Source organism: Athene noctua, chromosome 9 (genome assembly GCF_965140245.1).
Source record: "Athene noctua chromosome 9, bAthNoc1.hap1.1, whole genome shotgun sequence".
In the NCBI taxonomy this organism is placed as follows: domain Eukaryota; kingdom Metazoa; phylum Chordata; class Aves; order Strigiformes; family Strigidae; genus Athene; species Athene noctua.
In genome coordinates, this window is record NC_134045.1 from 27,344,315 (window position 1) to 27,365,640 (window position 21,326).

Consider the following 21,326-nt stretch of genomic DNA (forward strand, 5'->3'; position numbering starts at 1 on the left):
TTAGGTGGGTTAATTATGAAGTAGTGGGTTACTCTCTTTCCCAGAAGACGGTTGCTATCTTGCAGAGGTGAGTGGGAGGAATCTTTGAAATATTCCTTGCCTTTGAGCAGAAAGCAGCTGCAAGATCGTCCTCCTCTGGAGAGGGCGGATCCCCTCCTCAGCTGGCGCTTCTGGCTGCTCCAGCGTGGGTGTGGACACGGGGGAGTGCAGGTGGTGCTCGTTCCCTGGACCCAGAACGGAGCAGCTCTCACTCCCCGTTTCTGTTTCTGTGCCGTGGCCCAGCCGGTTTGCGGGTACGATGCCTCTCAGTCTGCAGAGACCCTTCTCCTGCCGCGTTCATGCTTGTCTCTTAGTGAGCCACAGCCAGCGATATTTTGGCTTATGCCATCTTCAGAAGGATGAAACGTGGTCTTTCACCTCAATACGGTTTTAATCTCGTCCCCTGGAAGATGTGTTCTAACCGGTGAACAAGCAAGCTGCGTGTTAGTGCTTGTTGAAGCTCATCTTAGTCTAGACTGCACTTGCTGAGGTCACTCTGTGTGTCATTCCCCATCACAGACCCATTCTTCAGCCCAGAGATGCAGATTTTGCTTGGCTGTACGTGATTTCTAGTCTCTTGTTGTGTGGGATTGTGTGATCTTAAGCGAGAGCACACTTCATGAAGTGTCACAGGAAGATGCAAGTATTGTATATTTACTAAGTCTCATAAAGGATAAGTAGGGCCCTTTGTCCAAACCTGAAGCACTTACAAAAGGTGATCTACGGGAAAAGATTATATGTAAAAACACATAAGGAGTAAAAAAGAACCGACTTTTTAAACCTTTTACTATCCAGAAACTCTAAATTTGGGTGGTTCTATGTCTTCATGCTGCTGGTGAAGTTCCTAACCCATCCTTGGTGTGTGTCAGCCAAACAGCAGATGAGAAGGGACAGTGTCTGCAGCCCGGGAAGGGCAGCGCACAGAGGAACACGCAGACCATGGGTGTAAGCCCAGAGCTCTGGACAAGCCTTGTGAAGAGTGCAGCCTCAGCAAGGTGTATGCACGCAATGCTGAATTCTGGCCCTGTTTCAAATGTGTAACATCATTACCCCTGAACTTTAAAGCAGAAAAAAAGTTACCCACTGTTTATGCACGGTGGATATGCAGAACAGGTCCCACACCTCACTCTTGTTTCAGCTTTCAAGCTCCCATGCAGAACGTGGCTGTGTTGCCGTGTCCTCTGGACCTCGGATGTGGAAAGGGATGGGAGCTGGGTCAGGATATTCGTGAGAAGCACAGAAGAGCAGCATCCACGTGTACGGGAATGTCAGAAGGCGCCAGTACAAGGCGGGATGTACCAGGGAGGGGAGCAGGCGCTCCCAAGGGAGCACTCGCTTGCTGCGAGAGGAGGCTGCGGGAAAAGAGCGGGTGTGTGGCTCAGCCCGGGGAAGGCCACCAGCCACCCTGTCAGGAGGCCTGAAGAGCACAAGCCCTCACTAAACAGACCGAGCTGCGTGCGAGGCCAGAGCAGCCCGTGTGCGCGGCACGGGGGAGAGCTCGGCCCCGGCAGTGCAGGAGGAGGCTGCAGAGGGGTTACACTGGATGTTCTCCTCTGCGACCCGCTGCTTCCCACCTGGGCGTTTCGAGAGGGTGGCTGGGGCCGCCCCTGACCTGCCGGCCGCCATCTCCTGTGAATTGACAGAAAATGGGGGAGGTTCTGCGGGGGACACACACGGTGCTTATCTCTGACTGAAGGAGTAGCTGGGGAGCCGCGCACCTGCCAACTCCATTTGCCCCAGATTTTCCTGGGAATTGACCAAACAACTGTTTGTAAGTACTGACGGGAAGATAATGAGATGAGTAACAGTCGACACAGATTTGTCAAGAAATCACGTCAACACGACCCAATTTCCTTCTATGTGAAGAAGGTCCTGTTTGCAGGCAGTATCTCCTATCTCCTCCTTAGGAAGACTTTTAACGCTGCTTTTCAGGACGGTCTCAAAATGAAGCGCAGGTGTTATGGTGCAGGGGGAATGGGTGTTTCTTCAGCACTGGAAGGCTGTCAACCTCTGAGCTTGGGGTGTCAAGAAAGTTAAGGAGCAATTGCAGAAAGCCCAAACAGCAGGAACAACCCAAAACAGAGCGTGGTCTGCACAGCATCAGCTGTGAAGGGAAAATGGAACAAATGGGCTTATCTGACCCAAAAAGACCAAAGGGGAGAACAAGATAAGTCTTCTTGTGCATAAAATGCTTCTGAAAGGAAGGAAATAATTTGTCCTTCATGTTCAGGATATAGACCACAAGAAGCAATGGGCTTAAGTTGAAGGGAGAAAGATTGAGGTTAGATAATAAATTAAAAAATTGTGCTGGTACAGCTTGTGAAGCACTGGAGTATGTTTTCTGGGAAGGTTCCTCAGAGGTCTTTCAAGAAGAGGAGCTGAGCTGCTGCCGGGAGTGAAGCAGGCACAGTTTATTCTGCTTTGGACGGACCGGCTGACCTTTGGAGGTGCCCCTGAGCCCCGCGATTCCGTGAAGGTGGGACATAGAGGAGGTGGGGGTGGATGGACCCGTTTCCATTCATCGTGCTGCAATTTGGTCATCACATTCATTGGCAATTTACTCACCTTTTGTGCCTGGGTTTCTTAACTGCTCGCTGGGGGATCATGTCTTCCACTTGTCTTAAAGAGGTGCAAGATCTCTAACGAAGTGCTGAGTGTCTCCCAGGCTGCCCCTGCCCAGGGGCGGGTGATGAGCCAGGGTTGTCCCACCGCTCCCCGGTCGGACGTCCCGTGTGCCGGTGTTGGCACTGACAGGGAAAACTCCTCTGCTTTCTTTGTAAATTTGCCCAGATGTCTCAGCTGCAAAGTCATTTATCGATTCCATTTTTAATTTTAAAACAGTAATCTTACGCAGAAACATTTTTTAGGTAATACTTTCCATTAAAATATGCATGTGGCAGGATTGGGTTTGCCTTGATTTCCCCAGACATCGTTGGGGCTCCCGAAGGGTCTCAGCAGCGCGGGGCGTCTGCTTTGGGCAGCGCTCAGGCCAGCGCCGTCCCCTCTGCTCTCACCACGCCCGGACTGACCCTGCCGGTGGCTCCTGGAGAGCGAAGGGCCAACGTTCCCCGTGGCTAGGGGGGACCCGTCTGCTCTCTCTCGGCCCCCGCTCCCCGGCAGCGGGGTGAGGCAGCTCCCAGGCGCCGCCGGTGCAGCCCCTGGCCCCGGAGCCGTGCCCCTCGGCGCTCTGCCTGATGGCTGGGCTGTAGGAATTAGCCCATCGTGACTAACGGGGGTTTACCACAAGCAAACCAGCAAGGAGGAAAGAAATCGTGGCTGTTCCCGACGCCACTTTTAAGGCAGGATGTAGATGATTAATATTCAACACGTTGGTTTCCAGCTAAAGCCTGATTCAGACCGGGGTAGATCAGTACGAGACTTCTGAGATTTGGGGTGGGGCTTAACTGTATTTTCTGAGTGGAGAGAAGCTCATCATCTGCAGTGACCCAGCTACGAAGGAGACCTCCTTAATGCACCGTCAGTTGTATAGATGTACAATATCAGATTTTTTTACACAAAAACAAGAAACAAACTCTACTTAAAATATAGATTGAAATGAAATATTTCTAGAGGACTAGCCTGAAGGGCTTTTATTTTTTTTTAATGATTTTTTTTTTTTAAATCCATGATGCTCACCTAACAGAGCAATTAGTGCAATGGAGCGTCCCTGATTCGAATCCGTGGTAGATTGCTATTAAAGGAGGTATTAATGGGCTGCCGAGAGCTGGGAAATTGTTGCAGAAAAGTGTGTTTATGGAGTATGGTGCTGGCAGGCATGATTTCAATCGGATTTGACATGTTTAACATAAATGTATACTGCACAGCTCCTGCAGTTTATGAATAATTCCTACAGGCCCACTGCCTTTCTAATTACTGAAATTGAAAAAAACAGGTCAGGCACATCCTGACGGAAATCTATTACTGCCCCTCCCCCCGCTGCCGCTTTTTTCTGTTTTTTTAATATATGGCGTTTGTTGAGCACTTAATGGCTGGGCTCTTCTGTGGACCAGAGTAAAGACGAGGGCGAGAGTGGGCTGGGAGGAAGGGGACGAGGGGCGCGATGGAGCGGCTCTCGATGCTGGCTTCTGTGTGAAGGGAACCTAGGAGAGAGGATGAGGAGGCTGCCTCTAATTCTGCTTTTTTCTGGAGGATTTACGAAGCACAAAAGGCTCGTGGGCACCAGCTCGAGCCCAGGGAAGCAGCTGGGCTGGACACCTCTGTGCCACGGCTCACTGGGGTGGCCGGCTTGGTGCGCGCCCGGCAGCACCCACGGGTGCTGGGTTCCTGGTCTCTGGGGGGGCAGAGGGGGGTGATGGCCAGCGGGGTCTGGGTGGGCCCCGAAGGCCATTGGCCCTTCCCCAGGGCCGGCCGTGGGACCCGGCCCCTCTGCCCGTGGGGCTCCCAGTCCAGCCACCCGCACGGCGCCTCTGATTCTTCCTCACGGTCAGCCTCATCGTTTCTGTGACTCTTCTTTGAACTTTCTGTTTATACCTAGCGAAGTGTGGCTACTTAAAAAATAAAAAGCAGCAAAATTACCAGTCTGGCCCAAGTGGAACAGCTGTTGACTTCTGGCTGGGGGCAGTGGTCTGGAGCTGGCCCTCGCTGCCTGCACAGCTCCCTGCCCGCGCCTGCCCGCCTTGGCCAGCCGCGGCTCTCGGAAGCCAATGGGTGCTGTGTTCGGCCCAGGAACACCCGGCTGCTCCCTCCCTCTGGCACGCTGACCTCTCCCAGGCACGCTGACCCCCTCCCAGGCACACTGACCCCATCCCATGCAGCAGCCACCGCTCTCAGGGATGCAGGGAGCACGGTGGGGCCAGTCCCACGGCTGCTTTGCTGTTTCCAGACCTTTTCCGCACACGTTCTTCAGCAGTGTCTCTGATCTCCGCTCCCCACGTTCGCTCTTGCCTCACCGGTACCTTCTGCTCGCCCGGTAGCTGTGTGCTGCCAGGCAGTGGTGCGGATCACTTCGTGCTGCTCCTAAGAAGTTAGAGGAGTTGCTGTTGTTTAGACCCTCTCCCAAGCTCAACACACTGATTTAATACATTAGTTGATACGGACGCTCGTGGTAGGTCAGTTGAAATATTTGTTCAGTTGAACTGGGCAGTAATATTCACACAGGTTGATAGCTGGCTCAAGAGCCATATGAAATAGGTAAATGTAAAAGATTCTTGCTTGTTTCCTTTCAGCCACATGTAATTTAAAAAGCCCCAAGATTTCCCACGGTTCTAAAGGTACAATCTTAGCATTGCTGGAAGAAGTGCAGTGCTTTAGGGTACCACTTGGCAAAGGTGGGGTCGTGCTGGGTGCAGACAGGATGATTTTCTATGTACCCTGTCTTTCCTTCTGCCCCGCACAAGTCTCTGAGCGGCAAAGAGGGAGCCATCGTTCCCAGGGCAGGGAAGCCTCCCGGCTTTGGCCCAGGCCTTTTCTTTCGGGTATGTTTGCCAAAGTGTTTTGCTACTCGTGTGCTGAGGTCGATGTCTGCTGCAGTCGCTGCTCATGCGTCTGTGGGAGCCCTGGGCCCTCGTCCCAGCATGTGGCATGGCAGGGTTGCCTGCAGCCACGCACTCAGCGGGATTCCCACACCCTTTGGGGTCGATCCGTGCCCCCGGGCCGTTGCCGCGGTACCCCTGGCACGGGCCGTGCCCGTTGTTTTCCCTCTGCCGGCGCCTTGGCTCTCGGTTCGCGGCTCAGGCCGGTGCTCCCGGCGCAGGGGGGATGAGCTGGCCACGGGGGAGGGCTGCGGTGCTGGTGGTGGCAAGCAGAGCGCTGCCTCCGCGTGCCCCCTGTGCCGCCGGGCCTCACCGCCGCATTGCCTGGGGCTCCGTGTTCGTACAGAGTGCGACAGATAAGTCTGGTGGCAGCTGGGGCTTCTGGGTACTGTAATACGAATATTTAATAGTAATTCAGTTGTTCGTACTCACTGCAGGCTGGAAGGTATGACACAGCATTAGAAAAACAAATTATTTGACGGTTTTCAGGGCCACATTTCTGAAAGGCTGCGATAAAGGTCTGAGTACAAAAGTGTGCTTGCAAATCTCTGCGTATTTACTTCTGTCTATCATGTGATCACGTTATTTATCAATACAGAGTTGAAAAAATACTGTAGAGCAACAGGCAATATACAGGCCTGTGAGTATGGCTCCAATGTGTTATTAGAGGGAACGGTACCTTCAGGGAGTAAGGGATGTAAACAGGCAGTGTTTCCGAAGGGAACCAGCAGCCCTGTGACTGGGGCGGGGGGTGAGGGGCGGGCAGGGCCGCAGGGTGCTGCACCCGCCTGCCCTTGCGGGGAGGCCCGAGCCGGGCTCCGGCCACTCCCGGCTCACGGCAGTCTCTCGGTGCAGTTACCTTCCCAGAGTTATCCCTGCTGAATGCACAAGTTGTGCGTTTCTGCGGGATGGCAGCTGCCTGCCGGAACGGCCGAGACCCAAACTTTGTGCGCTGTTATCCTGGGCTCCTGAGCTGCTGCTGCTGGCAGGTCGGCCTGGAGCAGAGCGCGGCCTTGCCCGTCACCCGCGGCGAAGGCTGCGTGAGCATGAAAACAGATAAAACCAGTCCGGGGACTTTGGGAGGAAAACCACGGGTGCCTTAGGGATGCTCCTCCGCGAGACCCGAGCAGGGTGCCAGCTGCCCTCGAGAGACGTCGAGGCGCAGGGCTGTGCGGGCACGGCAGGCAGGCCGGTCCAGGGGCTCGTGATGCTGAGTAATTGCTCCAAGAAAACGTCAGCGGAGGTTTGAGGAGGGAGGCACCACCAAATATGGAATTTTATTTTCCATCAGGCAATGAAAACACAGCTCCCCGGTCCCACTGAGAACTTTTTCCCAGGCCGGCTGCTGAACTTGGTGGGAAGGGAGTTTTTCCAGTAGGCTGGGGGCAGGGCGGGTGTTGCTTTTTAAATCAATGGAGATAGCAGAAACCCCACTGTAAATTTCTAGGGCAAGTGGCACGCTGGTTTACGGAATGCAGGGAGATGAGAACCTCTGGCTTACGGAAAGCAGCATGAATTAATAATCATTTAATTGGCTTTTCCATTATGTTGCTGGGTTGGGAGATGGAAGTTTAGATGAAGGTGCTGTCAGTGGTACTTTAGCTAAAAGAATCCTATGGCTGGGAGGTGGGGTGGCAACCCTCCCCACCGGGCAGCTTTGGGGACCTTTCCTGGTTTTGCCTCTGGATCCCCACTTCCGAGGAGCGTCCCGTCTCACCTCTGAGATAACACCTGGGAGGATTTCTCCTCCTCCTCTGAAAAGCAGAAGCCGCCAAGGAAGAGCAAGAAGACAAGCAGGTCTCCAAGAAGGGCTGTGGCGGGACAGCACTCCTGCAGCAGCGCATCCCATTGCACTTGGCTTTTGGGTACATTTGTTGAGAAACACAGATTTTTCTCTAATGTCGGCAAAGCTGTACTAAATCCATTTAAAGAGCCAAAATAACCAAAATACCAAGTGATACGTAGCCATACATCCTACTTTAAACCCAGATTCCTCTTTCTTTCCTTCAAGGCCTGGATCTCTCAGCATGATGTTGGACGTGGTCAGGGCACAGGTGTTGTGCTGCACCTTCTCTGGTGCTGAGCTGCCGTTCACGGACGAGGCCCTTTTGACATTTTCAACTGAAGAAATTTTGTCCCATCTGCCCCGTGCAGACGTGAAGGTCCCGCTCAGCTGCCGGGAGCTCTGCAGGCAGGCGTCGAGCTGCGTGTCCTCGTTTCTCCAGGCAGAAGAGAGCTCTTAATTCCTCTGATCTGTGATGTGGACTGAATGTGTCACTTTGTGTGTTTGGCTGTTTGTCAGCAATAAACTTTGGTCTTGGTGTTAAAATTCCTACTTGAGCTGTCAACTCAAAAAATAATACTTAGAACAAATATTCCATATGCGTTTTTCAGAACTCTGCAACAAACCAGTTATTCTGGGTCTGGACAATCATTAATAATTCTGGTTTTGAAGGATTAAAGTTATGGGTTGGATCACGTGCATTTCATAAAATTGGGCACTTTGGAGATGGTGAGTAAAAATAAATTTTAATTACCTTTTACTTTTCCCTAATTCCAGGCAGGCTGCTCCCCAATAGAAAGAAAATGGGAAATGGTACCCTGTTGTGACTCCAGAGGCTGCAGCCAGTGCTTGGGAGCTGTGGGGTGGCTGACAGTCGGGGTGCTGAGTTTAGTCACCGCATGCAAAAGCATCCCTCGGGTGAGCCCTGGGAGCGGTGCGCAGTCGGTGGCAGAGGGCGGGGGCCGGGGGCTCCCCAGCTCCTTGTGCCTTACTGTGCCAGCGCACGTCCTGCTGCCGGCGGGGACACCAGGGGCTCCGTCGGTCGCCAGAGCTCACGCTGCCGGGGCTCACCTGGTGCGTTAATGCAGTTCTGGGGGTATTTCATGGTTCTTGCTCTGTTGCCAAAGCTGAAAGCGTTGTCATCCTTTATTTGGAAAGGTGACCCAGAAACACGAGCAGAGGTTTTCCAGTCGTGCCTTTCCCTCCTGCCCCTCTCCCAGGGCTGCCAGCACTGCAGTGCTGTTCTGTGGTTTTGTGGAGCCGGTGGCACCCGAAGGTTTGAAGTGTCAGTTGACAAATACAGACCCAGAGACCCTGCCTGGACCACGCAGGAGGCTCAGTCCCCACCCGGGGCAGAGAAGTCCGAGGGGACGTGAAGCGGTGGCTGACACCACCCTTCCAGCCCGGTGCAGGGGAGCGGAGCCGGCAGAGCTGCGCGGCCCCGCTGGCAGACCTGGCTCTCTGGACACGGGCCCGACGCCCAGCTGGGGCTGAGGCTTCAGTGTCCGGGCTCACACCGAGGAGTGGATGATGTCAGCAGCAATGAGCCTCCTCCTCGGGGCCTCTCGCATCACACAAGGCTTGGGAGGGCGATTTGAGGCAGGATGGTCCTTCACCTGCCGCGGCTCTCCGTGGTCCCTCTGCCTCCTCAGCCCCACTGCGAGGGACTTCTTCCCTTGGCAGAGGAGCAGCGCAGGTGGGCCCAGGGTGGTGCCATATTTCTCATGCTCCAAGCACCTTTTGTTAGTAGGAAGAAAGGCCAGATGTGGTCCTGTAGACTTCTGTAAGGACGTTCCAGGTCTGAACCCCAGGAAGGGTCTCAGGTTCTGGCGGGGTTGCAGCGTGTCATTCTGTGGGGGCCACAGCAGGATCTGTGTCGGTGTCCATAAGTTGGCACTGACACCACACACTTGTTTTGCACAAAGAGACTCTTGGTTTGGACGTTTCCGTGGAGTTGGCAGCACAGTGGGGTCCTGTGGTTTTGGTTTCAGGTACAGCCAGGACTTTACATCTGTGCGTGGACGCCATGAAACCAGCCAGGGCCGAAACACCAGGCGTGTGGCAGGGCAGCACTGCAGGGGAGGAGATTCCCTTGGAGCGGGCCTTGGCGTGGCCGAGTCTACCAGGAGAAATTCCGTAGTAGCAGAGCTCCTCCAGCCCTGCTTCCCTCTGGCAGTATTGTTACCATTTGCAATACCTGTCTTCCCTCTCCTGGAAGTTACTTAGCCTCTATTTAACTGAACACTTAGACGGGGTTCTGGCAGGGAAGACGATTAGAAAAGGGAATTGTATTTCTTACTCTGATGTGGTACCTTTCAAAATACAGCTCGTGCTAGTGAACAGAGGGATCTTTAAGAAAGAAGCATTTGCCTGGATCTTAGAGCATCTTCTGAAACAAGGAGCAGATACCAGCGGGTTCACAAAGAGAATAAGAGACAAGGGGAAGAGTATGGGGGACCGGTCTAAGAATGCTACAGTGCCTTGTTAATCGGCAGCCGATCCATCATATTAAATATCCAGCTGTCATATATTACCTTTCAAGTGAAAATGAATAACTCCCATTAAGGGCGAAATGGGTTTGAAGTCGATTCGAGACAGATTAAAGTACTGTTATGAATGTGTGTTCGGGGAGGAGGAGACGGGGGCTGTGTATAATATACTTGTCCTTACAGTTTTTAAATAATAGATGTCCCACAAATTTATGTACTGCAGGCTGCCAGGGTTCGGGGGAGGGGTAAAGGTCAGGATGTGCTTCCCCGAGCGCCACGACTTGCAGAGTGCTTCGACGGTGACTTCGGGGCTCATTTGCCTTTTTTCTGTTTTGCTGAAATTAAAAAAAAATCACCTTCCCCCAGCTTGTTACAGTGTGGGGATGGCTGAGCCCCATCCTGAGCTGTGCTGCGGGCGGGTCCGTGCCGCCGTGGGTTGGGGGGGGGGGGGGCAGTGCCACTTCCAGCCATCTCCGAGGCAAATGTATTCCAGAGCCTTGGGACGCAGACGGTCGTAGGTAAGCTGGGAGCACGAGTCCTGCTTTGCCGAGTCAGGGCAACTGCTCGGTGATGAGCCGCAGCGCTCTAGAAGCACATCCCTGACCTTTACCCCCCAGAACCCCGGGGTGACGCGTTGGCCTGCGCGTCTGGCCAAGCGTTTGTGTGTCCGATGTGAACACAGGACAGGGCTCTCCTGCGCCCAGCGGGTCGTAAGCAGCCCACAGAAACAGCCGAGGTTCCTCAGCTCCTAACTCTAGATGACACGGTTCCCTTACTGTGGAAGATAATCAAGCATGAGCTTTTTTTGGCCAGGTGTGCTTCATAGGACGTAAGTGAGTCCACAGACTCGTTCTCCTCCAAGTCCTTGGTTTGTGTTTCAAGCAACAGCAGCCGAGCAAATGGAAATACTGTCTTAGTCCAACTTAAGCCTCTTCAGGGATGTCCTGATATAAATCTCTTTTTGTTGCAGCACCGGCCAGCCAGGCAGAGAAGGACCTGACAGAGCCTCCAGCATCCTCTAAACGAATATCGTTTCCCAGCAGCTCTGAGTCGCCTCTCTCCTTTAAATGGTCAAAAACTTCAGAAGAGACCAAATCAGAGCAGGTAAGGAAGAAGAACCCAGCTTTTTGTGCATCTACAAGCAGGTAATTTGTTTCATATGTGCCAAAAGCAAAGAATAAAAGAGGAGAAGGAGGATGAAAGGTGATAACTGGTGGTAGGAGAAGGCATCAAATTATTAAAGTCTAGCTGTAAGGAAAGAGGAAAGCAGGAGCTGTAACAAGTGTGTGATTGATTTGTCCTCCCTGCAGATGTACCAGTGTCCATATTGCAAGTACAGTAACACGGACGTGAACCGGCTGCGGGTGCACGCCATGACCCAGCACTCAGTGCAGCCCATGCTGCGCTGCCCGCTCTGCCAGGACATGCTGAACAACAAGATCCATCTGCAGCTGCACCTCACCCACCTGCACAGCGTGTCGCCCGACTGCGTCGAGAAGCTCATCATGACGGTGAGTGCCCGTGCAGGCGAGCGCGGCGGCTGCGCCCCGGCAGGGACGAGCGAGGGGACGCCGGAGCTGCGCGGGCAGCACCCTCAGCTCTCGGGGTCCCTCGCCAGGGTTCTTCCCATCCCTCGGTGTTGTGTCTGCAGGGACTGTCTTGTCCCTGCTTGAGCACCGTGGAAACTGGTGATGTTTCAGCGTTGAGTACTTTCCCTGCAAAGAGGTTAGAATAAATACAATCTCCTTTAACCACTGAGGTCATTCCATGGGCTGGTGTTTGCAGAGAAGCTTTGGGAGATGCCGGGGCTGATGTGCTGTGCTGCTCCTCTTGCAGAAGGTGCTCGTGTGTTGATGAGCACTTCCCAGGAAGGACAGCCAGGGTGATTAAGGTAACATTACAGGAAATTAGATACCAGGTTTCTGCTTAAAATACAATTTTAAGAACCAACAGAATAACATTCCCTGGCAGTCTCATCTCACGGAGGGGAGACAGTCAAATGATGCAGCCCATGTTCTGCGCTTCGTTCACTTAATGAGGATCATCATTACTGTTGTATGAGATTCATTGGGTCTGTTACTTCTCTGAGGAGTCACTCCATCCAAAATTGCAATGCTTTAGCCACATAACAATTCCCCTTTTTCAGGGTAACCTGAACAAGCAAGGGATACGCTGCCGTTGGCCCAAGGGTGGTGAAGCCTTACAGGATTGTTCAATACTAGAGCTACTGTTTCAAGTGCTGTTTTCAAACTGTGTGGAAGTGCCTGGTTTTAAATTAAAATCTAGGCATAGGCTTTAGAATTCTCTGAAGTAGGAAGTTTGCCACTGAAGCATGGAGTGAAAGTGCACTAGCTAAAGTTAACTGTCTTCATGTAGAGCTCAAAACTTGTAACAACTCCCCTTGCCAAGCTGTTGGTCACACAACACGGTGCCTGTGTGTGGGTTGTGATTGCTGTTGCTTGTGCAGCTTCTGATGGGCAGCAGAAACTTCAGGTGTCAGACTGTGGTTCAGCACAAACGTGTTTGCACCAGGCTCTTGTTCTGCCCTGCAGCCTTGTCTTAGCACCTAGCATGGGAACCCTTCCCCAGCACCATCTCCAAGGAACTGAAATTCATCTGACCCGAGAGCTAGTGCTGGGGGGGCAGCAGATCAACAGCGCAGTGTTCGAGTTCTCGTTTGTGGGACGTGGGTTTGTGCTCTGGCTTTGCTCTGCCCGAGTCTCTGTGCTGCCGGCGTACGCCTGGAGCCCTGGGCGCCGCTGCTGAGCCTCGGCGGCGGGACTGGGACGTGCTGTCGTGTGCAGAAACGCTCACGGAGGCTCACCCTGCTCGCCAGCACTCGGGCACTTGCTCCAGTAAATAATAACATTTGGAGTCCCTGAATGTTTCTTTCATGAATTCCCTTTTCACAGGTTTCACATGAGTGCACCTTTCCATTTGCTAGTGTCAGTTTAAGATACAGGTGGAATTAATAAGGCACATTTTCAGAAACCATTCTAAATTCACAAATGGGATGTATTGTCAGATTTCTACACTCTTATTTCTGTGGTATAATCTTTAAGGCAAGGTTGTGTCTGCATTTAAGAACTTGTCACCAAGTATATAAAATAAGTGTTTATTTTGGTTCATGTGAGTTCTTTCTCTTTGTGATATTTTTCTTGCGCCCCATGTGTGCATGTTTTCTCCCTCCTTTGCTGATTCCTGACAATGGAGGCAAGTAACACCGTGTTTGTCATAATACTCGTGTTCTGTATCAGCTCCCTCCCGTGACGCCACCTGAGCGAGCACCTGCAGCATTGCCCAGCTTTTCTCTTGCAGTTGTCTCGTCTTCTCTTTCTGTCGCCCTCCCAGTCCTCTTGTGGCTCCTTCTCAACCACCTTTTTAACCTCCCGCTGTGCCTTACCAGCTACCTGTCCCCTCACGTTTCTGCCCCCTCCCTCAGCCCCGTCGGGCCGCGCGCTGGCAGCCTGTGAAGGCTCGTGGTGGCCACGGTTGGACCAAGAGCTCCTGGCCACTCGCCAGAACCATGTGTGCCCCAGCTAGGGGCTGCATTGTAAAACCCATTAAAAATCCAGCACCTTCTGAGTAACAAAATAGAGGGAGGTAGGGAAAAAGCACCAGCAGTTCCCCCAGGCTCTTGCAAGGCATCACTCTGCTCTCCGACCACTCGTGTGCCCGGGTCAAGGAGCTGTCCAGTCACAGAGACCGCCGTCTCTGCGACCTGCATCCATTCTGTTTGATAGTGCTTAAGTGTGTAAATACCTTCTGAGGACTTGAATGCACCTTGTTAGCTTCTAACTAAATTGATGGAAGACATTTTGACCTTACAAGAGCATTGAGCAGAAGCTGAGCCCCTTTCTTACGCCGGTGAGCGTAACCAGTTTTCTGAGGGTCTCTGTTACTCTGACGTGAGATGGTTCGTTTCTGAGGTGGGCTGTTGACAGAACAGTCTGGAACAGGTGTGGTTGGGCTGGTCCATCTCGGCCCGAGCAGGTCTGTATCCCCCAGGACCCAGGGAGACTGGCAGAAGCCACTCGTTCAGGAGGACAGTCCCCTTGGGTGAGCACATCTGCTGTGCTGGAGCAGAGCTGAGCGCCGTGGAGACTGGCTCAGCCATGGAACTCCTCCTGCTTGTTCCTGGGCTTCCCCCCTTGCCATTGCCATGGCCCTGGGCAGCTCTTCCTGTGGCACCCGGAGAGACATCTGGGGAGGAAGATTCCCTCTCCCACTTTGGGTCAAGTAGCATGAGGGTCAAGAAGGCGGTTCTTTTTTGCATTAAGTGACCAATATTTTGATAAATCAGCATGGCTAGTGCAGCATGTGGCAGCGTCAGAGGAGCCTGATGTGGCTCGCTCTGGCTGAGGTTCCCTCGTCAGTCTGAGGCGTGAATCGGGTCGTGGTGCCACCGCCAGGGAACTGCAGCCCAGTAAATGGGAGCCGGGTCCCTCTCGACACAGTGCCTTTGCGCTCGGCGTTGGAGGAGGCTCCAGTTAATAATACCTTATCAGACGCCTTTCAGGAACCTGCAGTGTCTAATATGTCTGTTGCCATAGTAACGGCTGCTTGCTTGTGCTCAGCATCTCCGCGCTGGCTGTTCCGTGCCCGTCCCTTCCCCATGGCCAGCAGCCGGGTGGGCTGTCCCCCGGGGGGCCCGGGCCCTCCCCGCCGGCCCGGTGCTGGCTGGGGCTGGCAGGGCGGCAGCCCCTGCCCCGGGGAGAGGAGCCCGCGCCCCGTCCCCGTGCGGCGTCGGGGCCGGGGAAGCCCCCGTGGGGCAGGGGCTCCCACCACCCCCCATCTCCTGGGGCTCCCCTGCCGCGGGGCTGGGAACAAACGCGCCCGGTTCATTTCACGTGGCATTTGGGCCGCTCCGAGCGGGTCTGATCGCCATCTTTCCACATAACAGCCTCTCTGCTAATCTCGGGCCTGCACCGCTTCAGCAGAGAGCCCCTTAATGAGGGTGAAGTGCAGTTCGCCTGCACAGTCGATTGACAAGACTGATGGGCTCAGGCCGGGAGAAGGGACGGCTTCCCGAGAGCCTCCGGGAGCGGGCAGCTCTCCCTCCTCCCACGGCCAGCTTTATCCTTCTGCACATTCCTCTCCCATCATTTCTCTTGTCAGTTTTCCTTGGCTTAGGGCGTCTTCCCAGTGTTTCAGCCGTCCTTCCATCTTTTTCTTTTCTCCCTTGCTCGAAGAGTCATTCCTGCCCGTCCCTGCCATCCTCGCTTCTCCCTCTTGCTACCGTTACATTTTTCCCCTCTTTCCTATTGTCTTTTCTTATTGCTCTCTCCCTTCTGCTGTCATTCAATTTTTCTCTCTCCCTCCTTCTCGCCCCCTCTCACTCCCCCCTTTCCCTCTCACTCTGTGTCTCATTCTCCATCTCGGATGAAGGTAATGAAAATAATCGGGCTTCATTAATTCTGAGCCCTGTGAGATGATAGCCATTTGGAGCCATGTTTGCCAATTAGATGGTCTAAATTAGAAGTGACCTTGGTATACTGCCATCGCTTTGCCTCTCTGAGTCTAATGAAGCTTTTCACTCCAGCACCCTCTCTCTCTCTTTGTAATGGAAATTACCTCCTTTGTCTGGTTCAGGAACCTTGCATTGCATGTGTATTTCCCCCTGGTTGCATGGACATAGGGATAGTAATGTATCTCCTCAGACCCCATCTAGAGATTTTCTTTTCAAAGCTGCATGATTTCAGCATTTTGGGGCATTTGCGGAGGAGCTGCTTAGACCGTCCACACATTTGGTCACTCGGTTCAGAGGAAAGTCAGAGCAGGCAGATCCAGCACGCAAGGGGAGCTGCCTGTTCACGCTCTCCAAGATTAATTTTTTTGACGTGCCAAGAATATGCTTGTGTCACGCTGCCGGGGCCAGCGCAGGAGGGGTGTTGCAGCCTGAGCTGCCGGCCCGTGCTGATAAGCAGCTCTGCAGTTCATCGTCTTCAAAATCTGGTAGATCCAGTACAGCAGGAGCCACGCTTGTCACTGCTGTAGGTTGTCACCGGTGAGGAGCAGACCCACGGGTTGTTCTCCAGCCTGGTGACAGGTCTGTAGGTGTCAGGGCCTGTGCGATCTGCTGAGGACGCTCTTGGGGCAGGGGGGCAGGATACGTGCCCTGTCAGCCCTCAGGTTTTTTGTAACAGTCACTTGCTGGACTCATTGTCTATAGAAATGGCCATCGGTGGGTCTCGTCACCATAAAGAAATTTTACCTGCTTAAGGGGGTCTGAGTTTCGTCTGAAACGGAGGGTCCTTGGAAGCAGAGAGGCTTGTCCCAGCAACTTTCCACCTCTGACGCAGCTTCTCTGCATTCTGCTCTAGCGGGAGGTTCTCCAGCTGGCGCTCCCATCTCCAGGACAGACCACAGGGGAGATGTTTCAAAGTGGGGTGCTGGAGGGGCTGCCAGAGCCCAAACTCACCCCCTTCGCTCTTTACCCAAGCAAGGTCCCTGCCCCACTGAGTGGGAGGGGACGGGGCGGTCGGAGCCCAGGCTGCGCCCTGAGCACCTGCCCCAGCGTTAGGGGTTTTCTTGGAGACGCTGCCTCTGGTCATCAAAGGACGGGTAAAACAGACCCGATCCTCGTCTTGGTGCCCAAACGCCGGGCTGTGGGTAGTAGTGAGCTGCCAGTCCCATCCCCACCTCCCAGTTTCATTTGGACAGAAAGGTTGAGAGCGACGGGATCAAGGGGACCATTTGTCTTCTGCACAGCGGCGCTGGGAGCAGCCTGGAGACCGGGGGGCAGGAGCGGGGGAACGGGCAGCTCGGGGCTCTGCTCTGACAGAGAGCAGAGTGTCCAAGCTGGAAGGCTTTGCTGTTGGCTTGTGGGCCAGAAGATCACGGCTGCAGCTGAGGAGGGGACATGGTGTAATGTTACACAGAGCAAAACACGTATGGACAGAAGAAGGAAAGGGAGGAGACAAGTCGCGTTTGTCGGGCTCACATCTGTAGGGTTGATTTTTTAATAACAGTTCACATTGACTGACACGTTGCCATTGTGAAACAGTTGGTGTTGAGGAGACGTTTGAACAGGGAGATGGAGGCACTGAGCAGAGCCGAGGAGGGATGCCAGGATGACCTGCCAGGTGTTGCCTGCTCAGGTGAGAGGGAGGTGGAGAGCCTTTAACAGCCGCTCGCGAGCACAGCCTGTGCTCCAGATAAGCGTGTTTCTCTATCACCAGGACAGTTAATGCTATTTAAATACATCTGAAGTACAAAATGCTGTGTCGGAGGGCACCACTCCTTGTTAGTCTGTTGGGTGGCCGTGGCCTACTTACTCATCCTTCTTGCCCCCTTGGTACTCCCACTGTTTGTTTGCACCGAGAGCAGCTGCAGCGTGCGAGGCGTTTCCTGCACACACCGGGAAACGGTGAATCCTCGGGTGGGTTTGTGCTGTAGAAGGACAAGTCGTTCAAAATGGGCACTCTGGAATTCAGTGTAAATGCAAAGTGGATGAGACGTGCAGCCTGTTGTCACTGGTCTTTGCTCCCTGCTTGGGGGTGGTGTGCGGGAGGAGGGGACAGAGCAGTCCTGCCCTGGGAAGGGGCCGAGGAAACGGGCAGCACTTCCAGGAGATGCCCGAGTGGTGCTGAACAGGTCGGGGCCTAAAGCGGGTCCAGCTGCTGGCGCAAGACCAGTCCCTTATTTTCAAGGTTTTGCATCCCAAGGCCAGCCCTGTCTGGACCACCTGCACTTGCCCTGCATCCATATCCCAAATTTCTAGCTTCCTGCACTTTTTTCCAAGCTTTTTTCTGTTTGCCTTTTGGGATTTTGTGCCTGTAGCAGTTTAATATACCACAGCCTTTTTTTTTTCCTTCCCCCCTTTTTTTTTTCTTTTTTATTGTGGAGGGAGGAGTAGAAGTAGGGTGAGAACTGAGGCTATGGAGATGCAGGTAGATAAAGGTAATTACTTAAACACATATAGGGCAGGACTTACTGGTTTGGAGACCCAGATTAAGATGCAGAGGAGCATGTGAGGTTGATGATTATATTTCGGGGAGAGTTAATTGACGGAAGGTGAAGGCAGACAAAGAACCGCTGCTTACTGCCTTCTTGAATCCCAATCAGGAATTATGATTAAAGACGCGGCGAGACAACAGAGGCCTGATGAATTGGTGTCTTTTTTTTTTCTTTTTTGCCGTCATTCACACTTGATTGACTTCAACCTTTCAAGTGCAAAAGTCTCTCTTTTCCATTATTATTCATAGCCATCTGAGTTTTTCTAATTAAAGTGTATGAAAACAATTACTGATCCGTCGTACTGAGTGTGGTAGTGGGGATGGCTGCCTTACTGTAATGCGTATAAAAAGCCCACAGTTTTCTATAATGATGTGCAGCTGAGGTGTTAGATAATTTTATTCTTTTTCTACTCTGTTGGGGTTTTTTTTAATTTCTCGTGATTTATTTTTCATAATTCCTAAAGATCCTAGGAAAGCACTCTCCCTGCTGATAAAGCTGAGAGGGACGGCTCCTTCTTGCCTTTCCTCCTCGGTGTCCCTGCTCAGCCCCCTCCTCCAAGCCGGGCTGCGGGGAATTAAGCAGTGACCTTTCACGTCTCCGGACCCACCACCCACAGCCGTCAGATACTCCTGCTTAGAGTAAAAGGTGGAATGAATTTGGTGTGCTCAGCTTCCCTCCGGGTGATTTATCAGTGCCAGCTGCCTTTCCTGCAGCCGTCTGTGGGACCCGACGCCCCCCTCCGTGCCCTGTCTGTCCCGGGGAGGGGAGGGAGCTCAGCATTCTTCTCTGGTGAGGGAGGGAGCTCAGCATCCTTCTCTGGTGAGGGAGGGAGCTCAGCATCCCTCCCCAGTGCAGCTCGGATGCCTGAAGCCACTCATATGCAAACATTTGTTTCTGAGGTTTTTCATGGACTGTTTTTGTTGCCATTCACTTAGTGAAGCCAAGGTCTAGTCTGTGTTTGCTGGGATTTGACGTGTGTAGATAAGGAAGATTTCGTGTCCTGCGCGTAGGTTTGCCCTCAGCTTCACCACAGATCTGCTATGGTGTGATTCCGTCGAGCCTTGCGGCCCTTGCGCTTGCGGAAAGCCAGGCACGCTGCCGGCACATAATGGCCTCACTCACTCGCTCTCTTCTGAAATCCCAGGTTCAAATGCCCTCCTGGTATCTGACAGAAGGATGGAGAGCCTTGTTTAGCTAGGAAGCATTCCTGCCCAGGAGGGTTTATTTCTGCCTCGCTTTCCCAGGGGCCAGCGGCTGGGAGCAGCAGCACCACAAGCACTGCAGGTCACTGCTGGCCAGCCCTGGTGAGAGGGAAACGCTCCCTGGGCCTCAGCGGGGCCAAGCTTGGCCGCTCGCGCCGCGGGGGTGTCTTCGCATCCACGGGCTTCTGAGGAGCGTGGGGGGCCGCCGCTGGCACACGGCAGGGGTGGTGACCAGGGGTGGTGACGCCGTGGTGACGCCGTGGTGACGCCGTGCGGGCCTGTCTGCCCAGCTGCTGCCCCGGGGCAGGGCTGGGGGCAGCCTTCCAGCGACTGGCTCCGGATGCTCAGAAGGGCGTTTGTCGTCCTGCGTCTGATGCCAGCCACGTGCAGACTGCTAGCAAGGTATTTTGAGTGTTCTGTGCGCGACCCGATGCACCCAAAGAAACATTTTTCCAGAAAAAGATGAGTATTTGCATTTGATGCCTTCAAAGAGCATCTCTAGTTGAAGCACACAAACTCTCCAGCTCTTCAGAACTGTTGGTGCTCAAGCGCTGCACTGGTTATGACGGTGCAGGTTCTAGACAAACACTTGAAGAGAGGCAAAGGGATCACATCAGTCAGAGCAAGGAAAGGGTTACCAAAAGCTTTTCATTTTGCAGACAATTTGCTGTCTTTTTAGTCTTTCCTTATTCATCCTTTCCTTTGTCACCTCTCTCCTTATTTGTACTTCTCTTTCTCATGCCCCTCCCTTTCCTGCATCAATACACTTTGAAAACAGTGCTGCAATGCTCCCTAGTTCAAGATTACAGTGTACTTTACGAGGTATGATTTAATTAGGGGCCTTATTATATTTTCAGCAGCTTAAGGTGGGCCTTTCAACTTATCTACCTAATTGGTTGCACAAGAAGTTTCACAGCCCATGACAAAACATTGTCAGTGATCAAAGTCTGAATTCTACATAAAGGAAAAATATTAATAATAAGATTATTCTTCAAGTGTGCGCTGCTAATTATGTCCAGAATGTAACTGTAGAAACACTTCTGACTGATGTGAGCTTTGTCTAATAAATATGAGTCTTCAGTGAGCTATGAAAAGTGACGCATCTGACTTTACAATACTGGTGTCTAATTTTGCCCCTGAAGACGTTTACAATATTTCCCTGTGTTTTCCTTCTCCCTGCATCCTTTCCTCCCTGTCTCCAGGTGACAACACCTGAGGTGATGATGCCCAGCAGCATGTTTCTCCCGGCAGCTGCTCCGGAGAAGGACGGGAACTCCGCTGCAGAGGAGCTGGGGAAGCAGCCTGGTGAGTGCGCAGCGAGGTCCACGGGTGCCACCGCTGGCCCAGCTCCCCTCATCTGCCCAGGGCCGTGTCTGGGGACGTCGAGCCGGGCCCAGCGGTCTCCCAGCACCACGGTGGGACGGTGCCCAGCAGGGCCATCTCCCTTCCTCTGTGCCTCAAACAGGCCGGGAGAGCTGAGCAGCACGGCTCACCACCGTGGCCAGGCCTGTGGAAATGGTGCTGAATCCCAGCGAAGGAGACGGCCAGACGGAGCGGTGAAAGGCAGGGGTGAAGGGCAGAGGTGCTGGAGGGAAAGGTAGAGAAAGGCTCGAGGTTGCAGCTGCTGGCCGCAGACTGTGCCACCCCCTCTGCTGCACTTGCTCTGCTGCCATCATAGCTCAGGTACAGGCCCAGTCTGGGGAGCTTTGAGCTGCTGCCATCCTTATCCGGCCCAAATCTCCTCAGCCTTTCTCGTTGCCATGCTGTGTTAGGAAGGCATGGCTGTAAATCCAGGGCCATGTAGTCCTGGCTTTGTCATGTGATGTGAGAGCACGCCAAGAACCTTGTTCTGCGTGGGCAGAAGGGTGCGATCTCAAACCTGGCAGGGAAGCAATGCCAGTCTTCTTCTGTGCCCTCCTGGAAGCTCTGTAAGGAGGCCGGGAATGAAGACAACCTTCTCTCCTTTTGGACAGACGGCCCCAAGGCAGTGATGCTGCTGGGGCAGCACTGGCACAGCCAGGGTAGTTAATGCTGCCCTGGGCAATGGGATGCTTTATTTGTCCTCTGCCCGTATCATGCTGCCTTTTGTGGCAGGACTGTGCTCTTAGACCCTGGAAAGGTGGCAGCAGACTGAGTGGTTCTGCCTTCTTCTCCCATTCTCCCTCAAACTGCATCCTTTGAGCTGCTGCCAGCAGGTCCTCAATTTCATTCCTGTTGTTTCTAGCTTTGATAGGACCAAGACTCAAATACTACATTCAGTTTCATGAACCTTCTTATTGGAAAATAGGCAGGACATCAAAGAACAGCACGGACAGACAGGTGGCTGAATGGCCTTCACTTAAAAGGAAGAATTAAAGCTGAT

The 21,326-nt window shown here is 53.2% G+C and overlaps 1 protein-coding gene across 2 annotated transcripts in view; it reads left to right on the forward strand.

Moving 5' to 3' along the window:
* Positions 1 to 21,326, forward strand: part of ZFHX3 (zinc finger homeobox 3) — a 182,839-nt gene that overhangs the window by 145,623 nt on the left and 15,890 nt on the right. For both annotated transcript variants that reach the window (XM_074913751.1, XM_074913753.1), the window contains 3 exons: positions 10,774 to 10,907; positions 11,114 to 11,314; positions 20,167 to 20,269. In XM_074913751.1, the coding sequence (XP_074769852.1) occupies positions 10,774 to 10,907; positions 11,114 to 11,314; positions 20,167 to 20,269 (438 nt within the window). The remainder of the gene's footprint in view (positions 1 to 10,773; positions 10,908 to 11,113; positions 11,315 to 20,166; positions 20,270 to 21,326) is intronic.